Source organism: Hyaena hyaena, unplaced genomic scaffold, assembly GCF_003009895.1.
Source record: "Hyaena hyaena isolate Hyena2069 unplaced genomic scaffold, ASM300989v1 scaffold_261, whole genome shotgun sequence".
In the NCBI taxonomy this organism is placed as follows: Eukaryota; Metazoa; Chordata; class Mammalia; order Carnivora; family Hyaenidae; genus Hyaena; species Hyaena hyaena.
Genome location: NW_024080893.1, coordinates 879,853 through 895,892, shown reverse-complemented (window position 1 = coordinate 895,892; position 16,040 = coordinate 879,853). Strand labels below are relative to the sequence as shown.

Here is a 16,040-nt window from a genome sequence, read left to right as displayed (position 1 = left end):
ATTTATCTTGCTTAACTGAAACTTTATGACCATTGATTAGTAGGGGAAAATGAATTACTGATCAACAGGCACATTAAAGGAGATCTTTCTATTTAACAAATATAAATTGAATACTTACTTTGTGCCAAGCACTGTGTAATTATTGAGGGTATAGAGATGAGGAAATATTGTCATTGTCCTCAGGGAGCTTATAGAGGGACAGATCTATAAGCAAAGGATTCCAAATCAAGGTGCAGTGTAATAAGGACTATGAGGAATGTGTGTGCAAAATGAAATAGAAGCCCAAAGATGTGCTTACCTTCCTGTGTGAGTTTACTTGGTGATCCAGAAAAGGCTTGTAAAGTTGACAAGTGAATCATGGAGGATGGTTAGGAACTTGTCAAGCCACAGAAGCTTGAGAATGGCATTCCTAGAGATATATCTATTAAATTATAATAATATAGAAATTGCAGGGGCAAGGATGTGGAGATATGTGAGAGCATCCATGTAGAGGATTCACAAATACCTTGATCTTGTTGAAAAATGATATTTGTAAAGGTGAAAGAAAAAATGATAGTTGTAACTGCTAGATTTTTAAGGATATTGAACACCACAAAAGTAGTTTAATGTAGTTCTTATATAATGGGGAGTCTTTTGTAATGTTGTGAGCAGATGTGACATAACCATACAGTACTGTAGAGAGATCTTTCAAGCAGAAATATGAAAGAAGGTTTAGAGGGATTAAGATAAGAATCAGGTCCCTATGAAGAAATCAATGCAAAACCTAGGTGAGAAATGGTGAGGATCTTGCAGATTAACATAGGTTTCAGAACTTGTGATTTTGCAAGTTTCAGAAAAGTTCAAGAATGAAGTTTCCAGATTATGAACTGTATAAATAAATATGCATGCATCCAGTTCATAAATAGATTACCTTACCCAAACATCAACCACATATTGTGACAATAAAAACCATTCAAATTCACATGCTGCTTCGTATTTTATTATCTATAATGATGCTTCCATTTATTAATATTTATGAATTTGCTTCTCCCAGTGGATTTTCAGAACATTGCCCCTTCCACATACCACATAGAACTCTGATCTTGCAAGATGACATTTCGGAATAACTTTTTATTCTTGTGCAAATGTAACATATTCTTCTTTCTGTTCTATTTTTAAGTCTAGAGAAACATAACATTTCAAAGTTACCCTGTTTATGCCTAAAGAAGTCTTTAAAGAATATAATGTGAAATTTCTTTTCTTTGTTCTTCAATTTCATAGTCTTTTGTTTGCTATTATTTCCCCAATTACATACACAAAAATAATGTCTCCTGTGGTACATTTACTTAATGAGGGTTACAGTGCTTATTATGTATGTTAACTGAAGCTTCAGAGCATTATACCTGATATAACCTGTGGTTGGGTTGTTTCTATGCAATTCTAGTGCCTCGATTATATTATTCCTAATGTATTATTATGCAAACTGTGTTTTAAAGTTAAAATATTTATTAAAAATAGGGATAATCCTTTGATAAAATATGACAACACTGAATTGCTAGAATTGAATGAGTTTCTATTTTAACATTAAGGAAATTAGCAATACCTTTTCAGACCAATGCAACTTGTTCTATTAACTTCAAATATAAATAACCTCTGAAATTTATGGTATATTTTGGTCTTTTTTGATCCCCATAAAAGACATAAATGAAATATTCAATTTATTTGTATTTATCAGGATGACAGTATTTCTTGTGATTTTTGCAATGCTTTGCTTTTAAACACATCATCATATTATATTCTCAGTGGCCACAGAAGGTAGGTGCTATGCTTCTACTTTATAGATGAGGAAACAGGCTTAGCGAAGCCAGTTGACCTGCCCCAAGTCACACAGATAATCAGCAGACTACCAGGAGATGAACACAGGTGATTCAACTCAAAGCCCAGTACTCTTTCTATGTTTCCCCTGTCACTCACCATGGTCTAATATTTGCTCTACTACCAGCTAGTAGGGAATAAAAAAACTTAGTAAACACAGATTCCTGCCCTTTGGTTGAGAGAGAAAGTATAAGCAGTGAGTAGCAATTTGTAATTAGTTTTAAGTAAATGGTAAATAGGATCAAGGAAGTCAGAGAAATGAGAGATCCTTATCAGCATGGTAGACTTGTGGCTAGTTCACAATAGCATAGTAAGGTGTACTCTATGTAGTATACTGTGCTTATGTCTCTGCTTTTTAAATACACTTGATTTCATTGCTTTAGCTTTGGGAACAAATGCAAACAACTGGAAGAACTAAATTTTCTAAGAAGCAGATGTAAGCTGGTTATCAGTTCAGACTTTTAAAAAGGTTTGGAAATGTAAAGAACAAATGACAGAATATTTGTAAGCAAGGTAAATGCCTAAGTCAAAACTTAGAGTTCTTAATATCTCTCATTTTGTTTTTCATAGTGGTTATGTGGTAATTTTGGCATGGACAAATTTGGGATTCAAACTGTAAGAAAAAACTTTCTCAAAATAAGAGAAAGTGTTAAATTGATACAACAGTCAGCCTTTTCAGTGGCTCTTAGGTGTATTCCTTAAGCCTTTTATACTTGTCCAGCATTGGACATTATGTATTTACTTACGTATCTGCCTCTTCCATTAATCTGTTAGCTGCTAGAAGATTATTCCCAGCATTATCACAGTGCCTGGCATACATTTGTTATACAAAAATTGGTGAATTTGTTGAGATGAATCTGGAACTTGACAATCCAGGCCCTGGCAATTCTTAAGCACCAGTGAGACCTAATTTAGCCAGATAACTTTTAGCCACTAGAGCTAATGGAAAGCATGCTATTTATTAAGTATTTCAAATTAAATATTTCATATGGAAATATAAATTTTATATTTACATAGTTATTTTTTGAATTGCTAATCTGATGGCAGCGTTTTATTTAAGGTCAACAGTATGGCACAAATTCAGGCAGTGTGTCAGGCACTGAGAATACAGACCAGTTCCTGTTCTCATAAAAATTTTTTATGGAATTTCACACTCTAATGGGAGATATGAATTCTGATACATGCAGTAGAATTGAACCTAGAGAAGGGAGAAAATAGTTATGCTTTCTCCGCAGAGAAAGCAAAATTTGAATGTTTCCTTGAAAATGGTGTGTCCTAGCCTAACAGGGATCCTACCTTATTTCAGGCCAAAAAGCATGAAGGTATTAAAAATGTATCTTACTTGTTAGAGGTACCATCTTCCAGGATGCTCTTGGCTGATAATAACAGGAAATCCTATTCAGTATGGCCTGAAAAAGTAAGGACATCAGCTCAAATGAAAAACCCAGAGGAAGGGTGGCAGCAGAATTGGTTATTTAAAGGGCTCAACACATTATCAGAAACATAGGTCTTTTTTCATCTTTCTGTTCTGCTGTCCTTGGTGTATTGGCTTTACCCTCAGGCTATTCTCTTCCTGGCCATAGCATTGCCAAGCATCACATGTGGTGCAACAATGGCCAAAAGAAAAAGAAACTCAATGTAGAAACTTAATGGCCTCTTACTGAGCATGGAAATCTTTCTTGAGAGCTCCTGAGTAGACTCCCCTTTGTCTCATTGGCTAGAATTGTACTGTCACTGAATAACCAACCTCTAGCAAGAGAAATGAGACCTACAGAGGCTGGACCTTGGGCTGGAGTTTCAATCTGTCTCTGCCGTAGGGGTTAGTGTCAGAGGGAGGTAGATAAGTTATGTGGACAGTGACCTGAATTAGCCTCAGGAACCAAGAGTTGGAGTCATTAGTTCATAGGGAAACTACTGGATGGAGTAGTTGGATGGAGAGAGCTTAGTTTGGAAGGAAAGCAGAAGACAAACATTGCTTTGTGTGCCATGTCAGAGACTTACATCTTAACTTCTATGCTATGGGGTGGTGTCGTTTCTAGAAAAATGTCAAATTATGCGGCTTTGAGCAAATAGTATCATTTTCAATAAGATTCTTGGTCTATCTTGATCCAATCAATTGTAATATTATCAGATAAAGGTATTTAAAGTAGCAGGAATTTTCTTACATAATACATATTTTTGTGTCACGCATACACACCCCTCTGCTTTATTTTTGTTCCCAATCAAAACTTCGAAGATAATTAAGAAATAAAAGACACTTACCTTCAAAATAGCTTAAAATAGCAGAGTTAATTCTATCAAATAGTTTTTCTCTCAAGGAATACTTCTGATTTTTAAATAATTAATTTACAAATTACATACCTCTTCTTTTTTTTTTTTTAAAAAAAAAAGGCAAAACAAGAAACAGAAGCAGTAACATAAGCTTTTTTTTTTTTTTTTTACAACTTTGCACTTTTCCATAGTAGTCTTTGTCGTTAAGTTAGAAAATAGCCCCCCCTTGTGACCAGAAATTAGCTAATTGGCCATAAGAGCAAAAAATGAAACAAACTTTAAGCAAGTCTCCAGAGTGGAGGAGGCAGAAAATCAAGAAAAGACTGCCCCTTTAGAATGATGTTACTGTTACATTTCTTAGGTTAGAAAAATTCTAGTTTGTAAACACTTAAAATACCCCTTTGTTGATGGTGCTGTGGTTAATTATGATTATTAACTCTAATTCCAAAAGCAGATTTATGTTTGATCTGTTCTGTAAGAAATTTATTTTTTTTAATTCTATTTCTTACATTTATAAAGTATATTCACTGTTGGGTTATACAACGTGTACAATACAAACAATAATAACCAACATCTTTACCATTTTTTCCTGAAAAGTATTAACTATAATGTGGTCACTAATAAAGGTAGCATTTTTGGTAGGTTAATGGGGGTTTAGAAAGACAAAACAGAAAATTACGTAGTCAAAGATGATTTATAAAAATTATCACCATATCCTTGTATACTCCTTTTTAAAATTAGCACGGTCATGAGTTGCTATTTTAGGTAGCCAAGTATGATGGGCATAGTCCCTGAATGCTGAAGAAAGCCTAAAGACTACCATTTTTCTTTTTTAAAGTGAAAAAGAACAAGAAATATATTGCCAAGAAAATATAGATGTAGTTTAGCTTTAACACCTAGAAAAATACTGAAGCAAATCTCTGATCAGCCAATTTGGATTCATCTCTAGGAGTGTGAAGAATGTAAAAACAAAACAAAAATGTAGCTTTGTACACACAAAAGTAAATGACCTTAATCTAACTAAAACCAAGATGAATTGAGATTAAAATGAACTAATGAGCTAAAATTAATCCAATTTCCTGAAAAACAACAATAGTTATTGTTAGTATTTGCTCTAACATTTTTTGAGGGTTTATTATCAACCAGGCATTATGCTAAGCACTCCATATATATTATCTCCTACAATATAACACTTTCCTATTGTTATAATTCATATTTCACAGATAAAGAAATTGAGGCTTATGGAGTTTAAGTTCTGTGACTAAAATCAAGTCATAGGTCAGATTTCAAACTCAGAGCTGGCTCACTAGCTCTTAACCTCTTTGTTGAAAACCAGGACTGGTATTTGCATGATCACATATACATTCTACATTTCACCTTCTACATTTTTACACTGTATCTAATACAGTCAGGGGTATTCAGATCAATTTGTAAAAGCTGAAATCTTCCACATGATGTAATACCCAAATTGCTTAACAAAGACACTGTTGTTAAGAGAGCCCACTGGGGTAGATTAAAGAATCAAAAGTCAAAGGTGGGGAGGGGAGGGGAGAAAATTGTGGTATTTTGACTAAGGAGAGAAAGGCCAGGGATTCAGTTTGGGAAGACTCTTTAGATTATGCTAAAAGTAAGGATTTAGACTTTCTGATTCTATGAAGCAGAATATTCGATGATATTGTGCTCTTTAGCATCCGGAATACAAATGTAGTTTGGTTTGGCCCAAGTTGTATGGCTTTAGGTCTGGTTCAGGATGGAATACAGCATTCTATTTTAGTGTGGAACAATTCAGGGAAACTCATTCTCATTTTAATTCATCCATAAGTTACATAACAGGCTCCCCTACCCCCCACCCACCCATAGTCTTTTTTCTTTTTCTTCTTCCTCCTCCTTTTCCTCTTTTTCCTCCTCCTTCTTTCCCCCCACCCCCGCTCCTCCCTCAATTCTTCCTTCCTTCTCCTTTGCCTCCTTCCCTTCCCTTTCCCTTCCTCCTCCCACCCTCCCCTTCTTCTTCCCCTTCTTTTTTTCTGTCTCTGTAAATCTCCTGTCAAAACTTTTCTGGAGAGAGGGGCACCTGGGTGGCTCAGTCGGTTAAGCATCAGACTTCGACTCAGGTCATGATCTCATGGTTCGTGGGTTTAAGCCCCGCATCAGGCTCAGTGCTGACAGCTAGCTCAGAGCCTGCTCCAGGGAGCCTGCTTCAGATTCTGTGTCTCCCTCTCTCTCTGACCCTCCCCTGCTCACACACACACACACTCACAGGCACTCTCAGAAATAAATTAAAACAAACTTTAAAAAAATTTTTTAAAAACTTTTCTGGAGTAGAGCCCTAAACGGGACCAGGCACCTAGTTAATACTTGTTGAATGAATGGGGGGAGTGACACAAAAGAGTCTTAAATATGAAGAGGTACAGCTAGATAAAGGAGGAGGAGGATATTCCAGATAGGATATCTTGAGCTGTGTGGGGGCACCTAGGGGGCTCAGTCAGTTAAGCAGCTGGCTTTTGATCTTGGCTCAGGTCAAGGTATCACAGTTTGTGGTCCCTGCATTGGGCTTTGTGCTGATACTGCAAAATCTGCTTGGGATTCTCTCCTTCCCTCTCTCTTTGCCCCTCCCTCTTTCTCCCTCTCAATATAAATTTTAAAAAATTTAAAAACAAAATAGAACTGGGCAGTATGAATTATTTCGGGAGATCCAAGTGGCTGAACATGGCTGGAGTAAAGGCTGTGTGATAGAAAGGTTGTACAGCTTAGTGACAGCTAAGAGCCAGGACTCTGGAACCTGCTAGCTGTCTATGGTTTGAATCCTGTTTCTACCTCTCATGAGCTATGGTTCTTTGGGCAAATGATACCTCATTTGCAGTAGGCAGTACCTACCTCATGGGGTATTAGGAAGATTAAGTGAATTATAGCATAAGAAGTGCTTGGAACAGTGCATAATACATAATGAGCACTCAATAAATATGGATTCTACTATTATCAGGTAGATGAGTAGTGGGTGGTGGGATAGACGGGACATGTCTTGGGGTTTCCTATGTAAAAAGGAAGGACATTTATGCCAAGAGCCACTGAGAGTTTTTGAAGATTTGTAAAAATTGAGGAGACAGGGTATGGTTTGAATTTGTGATTCTGGGACCAAGCTGAAGACAGGAAGACCAGTGAGGAGGCAGTTGCAGTAATCCGGATGAAAAGAAATAGGACGGAAACTAAGTCAATTCTAGGTGTAGTGGAGAGGAGAGAGAATAACCAGGGAGAGTTAGCAAGTTGAACCATAGGACTTGGCACCTGACTGCGTTAGAGAGAGGGCCAAATCTCAGTTGTCAGGCAGGAGAAACTGGATGGGTGAAGATGTTACTGAGAATGGGAATATCAGAAAAGGGATGGATTTGGGGGAAGATGAGGAGTTTAGTTCTGTACATGGTATCTTTGGTTTTAGACATGTAAGTTTGAAGAGAACAGCCAAGTACCAATGCCCTAGTAAGAAATGGAACTCCAAGAAGAACCCTAACCAATATATTAAGTCAAGATGTCTATACTTCTGGGCTTAAGAACAGTAATTTTTTGTTGGTTGTTTAAGATGCTACCTATACCTTAATTATAGATTGTCGTAGACTTTGAGTCCGGAGTTCTCTCTTGGAGAGTGAACACAGAATTGAATACAAGAGAAACTATTGTCCAGGAGGAGAAAATAGCCCCGAGTTAGGGTCCTTGCTCCATATTTATTAGGATCAGAAGGCTGACAAAAGTGATGGATGTGCAGAAAGAGACAGTAAAACAGTGATCATTAACTCAAGAATGTAAGAGAAAGGTGGTTTCAAAGATATGCAGTATTAGGGGTTTGGGTCAATACAAAACAAAATCGTGGCACTAAGTAGATGGCTATTTACTGTAGGCACCGGGCACCATGTCTGTTTATCTTAACTGGTCTAGGGGATAAGACAGAGTATGCTACTTCAGGGTTAACAAGGCTTTTTATTTTTTATTTTTTTCCTAATTGGTTCCAGGCAATTTCACCTTGTTCTGGAGGTCTTTTGCCCTATTTACCTGTTTACCTTTTCTCAGGTGCTTTAGTCCTTGGAAGCAGCTTTCTGCTCTACCCTTGTTCTATGCTAGGGGCTCTTTCGCCCAATGGCCACTTTCTGCTCTAAGCCTTGTTAGCCTATTGGTGCAAGCTCAGGGAATTCTTAAACTTATACCCCACAACAGATATTAATATTAAAAAGATTAACCAAACCCCATCTAGAAAATGGTGAAGTTGGGAGATTCTTTGGGTAATTCAAGAACATTGTAACTTATTGTTGGACAGAAGAGGCTGAAATAAAGGCATTGCTGAAATCAGACATATACAGATTGCTGATTAAATTATATTTTGAGGATTTTGTTAACTGACCTTCTTTGCAATGACCTGCCTTTGGACAAATAAAATATGGACATTATTTGTGTATAAATATTAACATGTGTATGTATATATAATATGTTTGTAGCTTCACAACTTTTAGTCATTCAAAAACTTAACTATGTCTCTGTAACTTTTCATCTTCTCCCATAGGTATCTCTGATGAGTATATTACACCTATGTTTAGTTTTTATAAAAGTGTTGCAGAATTGAAAATGACTCAAGAAGAGTATGCTCTGCTTACAGCAATTGTTATCCTCTCTCCAGGTAATTGTATTGTTTTGTTTTTATCTTTATGCCATTTGTTTATTTTTCTTCCTCTCCAGTATAATAGCAATAATGTTTCTTAAAGAAAAATCTAGAAGACACAGAGGTATAAAGAAAAAGTAAAATGGCCTGTAATCGCACTCTTCAAATGGAACCATTGTTAATATCTCAGTGTAGTTCTTCCCAGCCTTTCTTCTAAACATTAAACTCATTCATTGAATAATTGCATTTGGAACACCTACTATGTACTAAACATGGTTTCTGACAATGAGGGATACAGCAGTAAAGAAACAGGCCAGATATAGCTACATAGAGCTTACATCATAGTAGGATGAGAAAGACAATAAATGTAACAAAAATAACTTAAATGAGGTAGTGATGCTAAAACAAATATAAAGATAAGGATATAAGGAAAGAAAGTGTGCTGCAGAATGTTATAATTGGTGGACAGGAAAGACTTTTCTAAGAGGCTGAAATTTGAACAGGGAAGTAAAGGAAATTACATTCTTTTAAAACTTACTTTTTAAAAAAAAATTTTAATTTTATTTATTTATGAGAGACAGAGCATGAGCAGGGGAGAGGCAGAGAGAGAGAGGGAGATACAGAATCTGAAGCAGGCTCCAGGCTCTGAGCTGGCAGCACAGAGCCTGATGCGGGGCTCGATCTCATGGACCACAAGATCATGACCTGAGCTGAAGTCGGAGGCTTAACCGACTGAGCCACCCAGGCATCCCAAAACTTACTTTTCAAAAAAAAATGTATTTATTTATTGGGAGAGAGAGAAAGAGAGAGAGAGAGGGAGGGAGAGAGAGAGAGAACAAGGAGGAGAGGGGCAGAGAGAGAGACAGGGAGAGATAAAAATCTCAAGCAGGCTCTGTACTATCAGAGTGGAGATGAATATGACATGGGGATCGATCTTATAAATAATGAAATCATGACCTGAGCCAAGATCAAGAGTCAGACACTTAACTAACTGAGCCACTCAGGTGTCTCTACATCTTTTTTAACATAATACAGAACATACAATATTTTTTAAAAGTTTTTTTTCCTATGTCATTAAAAAAATTACATTGGCAAAACTTTGTTGAAATATATGTATCCATCATATTGATGTATAATCATTTGGATTATACATATTTGGATACTCAGGATGTTTCTAAATTTTTTGTTGTTTTAAACAATGTCAAAATGAACACCTGTATATAACATTTGTCTATATTTTTGGATTATTTTAATTATCTGAGAGCAATGCCACATTCATGATATGTAAAGTGTAATTTCAATATTAGCCTTAAACCATTTTTATATATAATATTGAGGCAGAAACTAGTTGTTAATTTTTTACCATAAAATTATATTCAAAAAGTAAAAATTTAATTTTTTTAATTAATTCAAATAATTAATATAAAAATTTATATTTATATTCAAATTATAAAAATTATATTTAAAAAACCCTTTTGGCCATACATACTAAAGCTACATAAACACACACACACACATACCGTATTACCTGGCAATTCTGCTACTTAGAATGATGCTTATGTTCATCATATGGGTTACCTTTGGGGGCATAGATTGAAAGGTGAATTCAGAGAGGCATCTGTTGTGGGCCAGTAAATGTTCTGTATCTTAATTTAGTTGTAATTACGTGTGTGTGTGTGTGTGTGTGTGTGTGTGTGTGTGTGTGTGTGTGAAAATTCATCAAGTTGAACTCTTAATTTGTACATTTAGAAGTGCACATTTGTAAGTTACATCACAAGAAAGTTACCATTGCTATAATTATGTCAAATGAATACTTTTCCACCTTTTAATTTTGTCCTCTTATTTTAAACTTCAAAACAGACAGACAATACATCAAGGACAGAGAGGCAGTAGAGAAGCTTCAGGAACCACTGCTTGATGTGCTACAAAAGTTGTGCAAGATTTATCAGCCTGAAAATCCTCAACACTTTGCCTGCCTCCTGGGTCGCCTGACTGAGTTGCGGACATTCAATCATCACCATGCAGAGATGCTGATGTCTTGGAGAGTAAATGACCACAAATTTACCCCACTTCTCTGTGAAATCTGGGATGTGCAGTGATAAGCACTGCAGGGGCAACAGCATCTACTGCTTTATTTTCCTTATAATATAAATCTGATGTATAACTTTCTTTAATTTCATTTGTACCTGGTTTCACACAAGAACTTTGATGAATATTTATGCGGTAATTATGTAACTTCTACAGTTGTAAATATGAAGCTAGGTAGGATTACTTTCTTTACATTCTATTTTATAAGGCTTCAGGGATTCTTTCATTCTAAGTGGCATGCCCTGTTTGCCTAATTAAATTGATCAGTCTTCACTTCTCTGTTGAAATAGGGAAAATTTCATTTTGCTCTTTATCTTACTTACTGCATATATTTTATAAGAGTGTTGTGTTCAATTTTGGCAATAAACTGAACATAATGGCAACAGGCTTTTCTTCCAGAACAAAATTTAAAAAATACACAAACTCATTTCTTTAAATGGCGAATGACATCCTACTGGGCCTAAGGGTGGGGTGATGGATAAGTTCTCACAACACAAATGGTGTTTTTCTCATCCTTGGAGAAGCCCTGGTGAATATTCATTTATTTGTAATAGCCCTCAGATTATTTCATTTTCTTTGAAGTTCAAAGAGATAGCATACAGAAAAGTTAATGATTCGCACATGAAGTATTCCCTCAAGCAAACCCTTTCCACAGTTAGGGTCTTGAAGCAGCATTTACAAATTCAGAGTATGCAGATAACTCCAGTGATGGGATATTCCCTTTTCCCTCTTAAAAGCACTCACTATTGGCTTCAGTGCATATAATCAATCTTTTTTGTTTTGTTTGTTTTGCTTTTGGAAAACACTCCTACAGCTGGGTGCACAGCTGTTGTATACTTCCCCCAAAGCAGGAATTCCTTCATTTCCTTCATTCATTGTTACACTGTTGCATTCTTCTCCCTATTATCCTCTGGTGAACACAATAAAACACCTTCTGTAAGTAACGGGCTTATATCTCCCTTTCTCCTGAAGTCAGCCAAAATGGAGCTTGCTTAGCTTGCAAAAGAGTTTTTCTATTAAAATATTAGAGCAACCCTGAAGTCCTAAGCATAGTGGAAAGGGGAATGTGTTGGGGCAAGTATTAGTTGGATTCCACTTGCTGCACCAAGATTTGAGTCCCCATTAAGTACAAGATCCTTACAGGGACACAGTAACTGCTAGGAGGGGTTTACAAAGAAGTGCAGAGGCAGGTTTTATGGGCTCACTGGGTAAGTCTTATGGAGGTGGAATTTCCCTTGGGCTTGGAAAGATAGCCAGGACTCCCATGGTTCAGGGTGAGAGGGATTCAAAACACAAGGAAAGGGTGGAGAATTGTGCAGATGTTAAAAAGCACAAGTAATCTGGGGAGAGACCTAGAGTGCACAACCCTTCCTGAACCTCAGTTTCCCCATTGTGAAATAAAGATACCAGACCCTACCATCTCAAGGGATTTAGCTCCTGAATGGTTAAGAGGGAAGTTGTAGGCCCACCAAGGGAGAGGGCTGGTAAAGGAAGGACACTTAAGATAAAGAAGTAAATTTCTGAATGGGTGAAGGAAGAGGTCCTGTTTAGGAAACAGTGTGGTTTTGTGTTTCTAGATCACAAGGCAACTATAGAGAAGGTGGTGGGAAATGAGCTGGAAGGGAGGCGGCACTGTAGAGAGACCTAAGTGTTTCTCCTGTAGGTGTGGATTTATTCGTGTAGTTAAAACCTTGTAATGGCAAATAATAATGGTTCTCATGTAGAAAACAAATTGTGATACAATAAGAAACACATATGGGCTCTTTGTCCCCAGTTCCTGACACAGAGCTTCTAAAACCACTGAAATTTCCTAATAGGGGTGAAAGGAGTGTCTTATGTTATTCATAACAAGCTCCTTTCAAGCACACCTGAGTTTATGCTAATAAGGTGATGGGAGGAGAGATCTAGATGCTTCAGATTGAGGGATGATTGCTAGAGGAACCAACCTTGCAATTAGAGAGCTGGATCTTTCAACCCCATCCCCAGACTCTGCAGATGGGAGAGGTCAATCACCAGTTGCCAGGCATTTAATCAATCATGCCTATGTAATGGACATTCCATAAATATCCCTAAATGATGAGTTTGGAGAGTACACATCAAGGTGCTGGGAGTACGGTGTGCTGGAGAGAGCATGGAAACTCCATGTTCTCTCCCCCACTCCCATACCTAACCCTGTGCCTTTTCCATTTGGCTATTATTGAGTTGTACCCTTTATAAGAAACCAGTAATAGTAAGTAAACTGTTTCCAGAGTTCTGTGAACCATACCAGCAAATTCTCAAAATTGAAGAGGGAGGCCATCAGTAAAGATCTTATTTACAAATAAGGTCACATTCTGAGGTTCTAGATGGACATGAATTTGGGGGTAGGGGCACACTATTCAACCCAGTACATAGAACATTTTAGTATTAATCACAACTGTTGTTATTGTAACATTTTATATCACTGAATTACTTATATTCATTTATACATAATATACATTTCTTTAAGATAAGCTTAATATTGTTTTTAATGTAGTTGGCTCTCAATAGATTATCTGCTGAATGAGTAGTTTAATTGATTGTAAATAAGTCAAGACTTCCATTGCCCCCAAATTTTATCCAGTATTTCACACAAGACATAAGCCATAGATTGACACCCAGAAATGTCAAGGCATTAAATGCAAAGCAGCTGCCACAAAATGCAGAACAAAACAACTAATCAATCAAAAGTAATAAAAAGAAAAAAAACAACAACTATAGTATTTTTTTTTTAAATTCCAGGGGTTCCTGGGTGGCTCAGTCAGTTAAGCATCTGACCCTGGCTCAGGTCATGATCTTGCAGTTTATGAGTTTGAGCCCCATGTCAGGCTCCTGTGCTGACAGCTCAGAGCCTGGAACATGCTTCAGATTCTGTGTCTCCCTCTCTTCTCCTCCCCTACTCATGCTCGCTCTCTCTTTCAAAAATAAATACTAAAATAAATAAATAAATAAATAAAAATTCCAGTATACTTAACATACAGTGTTATATTAGTTTCAGGTGTGCAATATAGTGATTCAACAATTCTATATATTACTCAGGGCTCATCAAGATAAGTGTAGGCTTAATCCCCTTTACCCACTTCACCCATCCCCTACCGACCTCCCCTGTGGTAACCTCCAGTTTGTTCTCTGTAGTTAAGAGGCTGTTTCTTGGTTTGTCTCTATTTTTCTCTGTTCATGTTTTTTCTTAAATTCCACATATGAGTGAAATCATATGGTATTTGTTTTTTTCTCTGACTTATTTCACTTTGCATAATACTCTCTAGATCCACCCATGTTGTTGAAACTGGCAAGATTTCATTTATTTTTACGGATGAATAATAGTCCACTGTATATACATGCATATATATACATACAAACAAACACACATACATACATATATGTATGTATATGTGAATGTGTATCACATCTTCTCTATCCATTTGTCTATTGGTGGACACTTGGGCTGCTTCCATAATTAGGCTATTGTAAATAATGTTGCAATAAACCATAAGCGTGTGTATATCTTTTCAAATTAGTGGTTTTGTATTCTTTGAGTAAATACCCAGCAGTGGAATTACTGGATAATTTGGTAGTTCTATTCTTAAATTTTTGAGGAGCCTCCATACTATTTTCCACAGTGGCTGAACCAGTTTGCATTCCCACCAACAGTGAATGAATGCCTTTTCCCCACATCCTTGCCGGCACTTCTTGTTTCTTGTATTGCTTGTGTTTTCTTGTTGTTCTCTGTATTTTTGACTATAGCCATTCTGACCAGTGTGATTTTGCATTTCTCTGATGATTAGTGATGTTGAACATCTTTTCATGTGTCTGTTGGCCATCTGTATGTCTTCTTTGGAGAAATGTCTGTTCATGTCTTCTATTTTTTTAATTGGATTATTTGTTTTTGTGGTGTTGGGTTGTACAAGTTCTTTAAATATATATTTTTTATTTCAGAGAGAGAGAGAGAGTGCAAGTGGGGGAAGGGACAGGGAGAGAGAGAGAGAGGGAGGGGGGAGAGAGAGAGAGAGAGAGAGAGGGAATATCTTAAGCAGGCTCCACATTTAGTGCAGAGTCCAACAACTCTGGGCTCAACCCCTTGACTCTGGGATCATGACCTGAGCTGAAACCCAGAGCAGGACACTCAACCAACTGAGCCACCCAGGTGGCCTGAGTTCTTAGATATTTTAGATACTAACCCTATATCAAATATGTCATTTTTAAATATCTTCTCCCATTCCATAGGTTGCCTTTTAGTTTTATTGTTTCCTTTGCTGTGCAGACGCTTATTTTGATGTAATCCCAACAGTTTATTTTTGCTTTTATTTCCCTTGCCTCAGAAGACATATCTAGAAGAGTGTTGCTATGGCTGATATCAGAAAAATTACTGCCTGTGTTCTCTTCTAGGGCTCTCGTGGTTTCAGGTCTCGCATTTAAGTTCTTAATCCATTTTGAGTTTATTTTTGCAACTATGATATATCCTAAGCAATAGACCATTCTTGCAGGGCTGTGAACAAGCCAAATCATATCTCAACATCCAAGGGGCTTATGGTTTTGGACGTTCTTCTGTATTCTGTAGAGATGTTTGATTAGTCAGATAAATGATTATTCCTATTGTAATAACTTTTTTAAACTTTAGATTTCCAAAAATGGTGCCTTCTTAAAGTAGGCACATCTTCACAATTCTGGCAAAGTCATAACTAATAGGCATTGTCATCTGATGGAAACAGACTGGTGAGGCTTGCTCTACGTGTTGCAACCATGGCAATTTCAAGTAAAGTAAGGACTTCTAAAATATGGCTATTAGCCTAACCACCAATTAGAGAACCTACACATGAAAGTAGATTGCACCTCATTAGGTGGAACTCTCAATTACTAATTGTAGTGTTAAAATCAAGATAGGTAAGATGGTGAGTGCACTTAGGTAGTGGGTTACTAACTGAGAGTTAATGTAAAAGTGAGGTTGAGAAAGCAACAGGAGACCTTTCTTCTTATACAGAAGGGAAAAGCAGCAAGAATCAAAGAATTTAGAAGAAAACTCCTCACCCAATCTATACATTTATTCAGTGATGGATATGGGTTTAAAGAGAAGTGATTTGTTTGGACTTAGTTTTTTAATGTTTAATTATCTTGAGAGTGTGTGTGTAGGGGAGGGGCAAGAGAGAGGGAGAGAGAAAAATCCCAGGCA

General features: G+C 36.8%; 1 protein-coding gene across 3 annotated transcripts in view; it reads left to right on the top strand.

The window, feature by feature from the left end:
- The window catches only part of NR1H4 (nuclear receptor subfamily 1 group H member 4), a 72,213-nt gene extending 60,432 nt beyond the window's left edge, over nt 1-11,781 (top strand). For all 3 annotated transcript variants that reach the window (XM_039245575.1, XM_039245574.1, XM_039245576.1), the window contains 2 exons: nt 8,672-8,785; nt 10,628-11,781. In XM_039245575.1, coding sequence (XP_039101506.1) covers nt 8,672-8,785; nt 10,628-10,866 — 353 coding nt within the window. In that variant the 3' untranslated portion in view covers nt 10,867-11,781. The remainder of the gene's footprint in view (nt 1-8,671; nt 8,786-10,627) is intronic.
- The last annotated feature ends 4,259 nt before the right edge of the window (nt 11,782-16,040 follow it).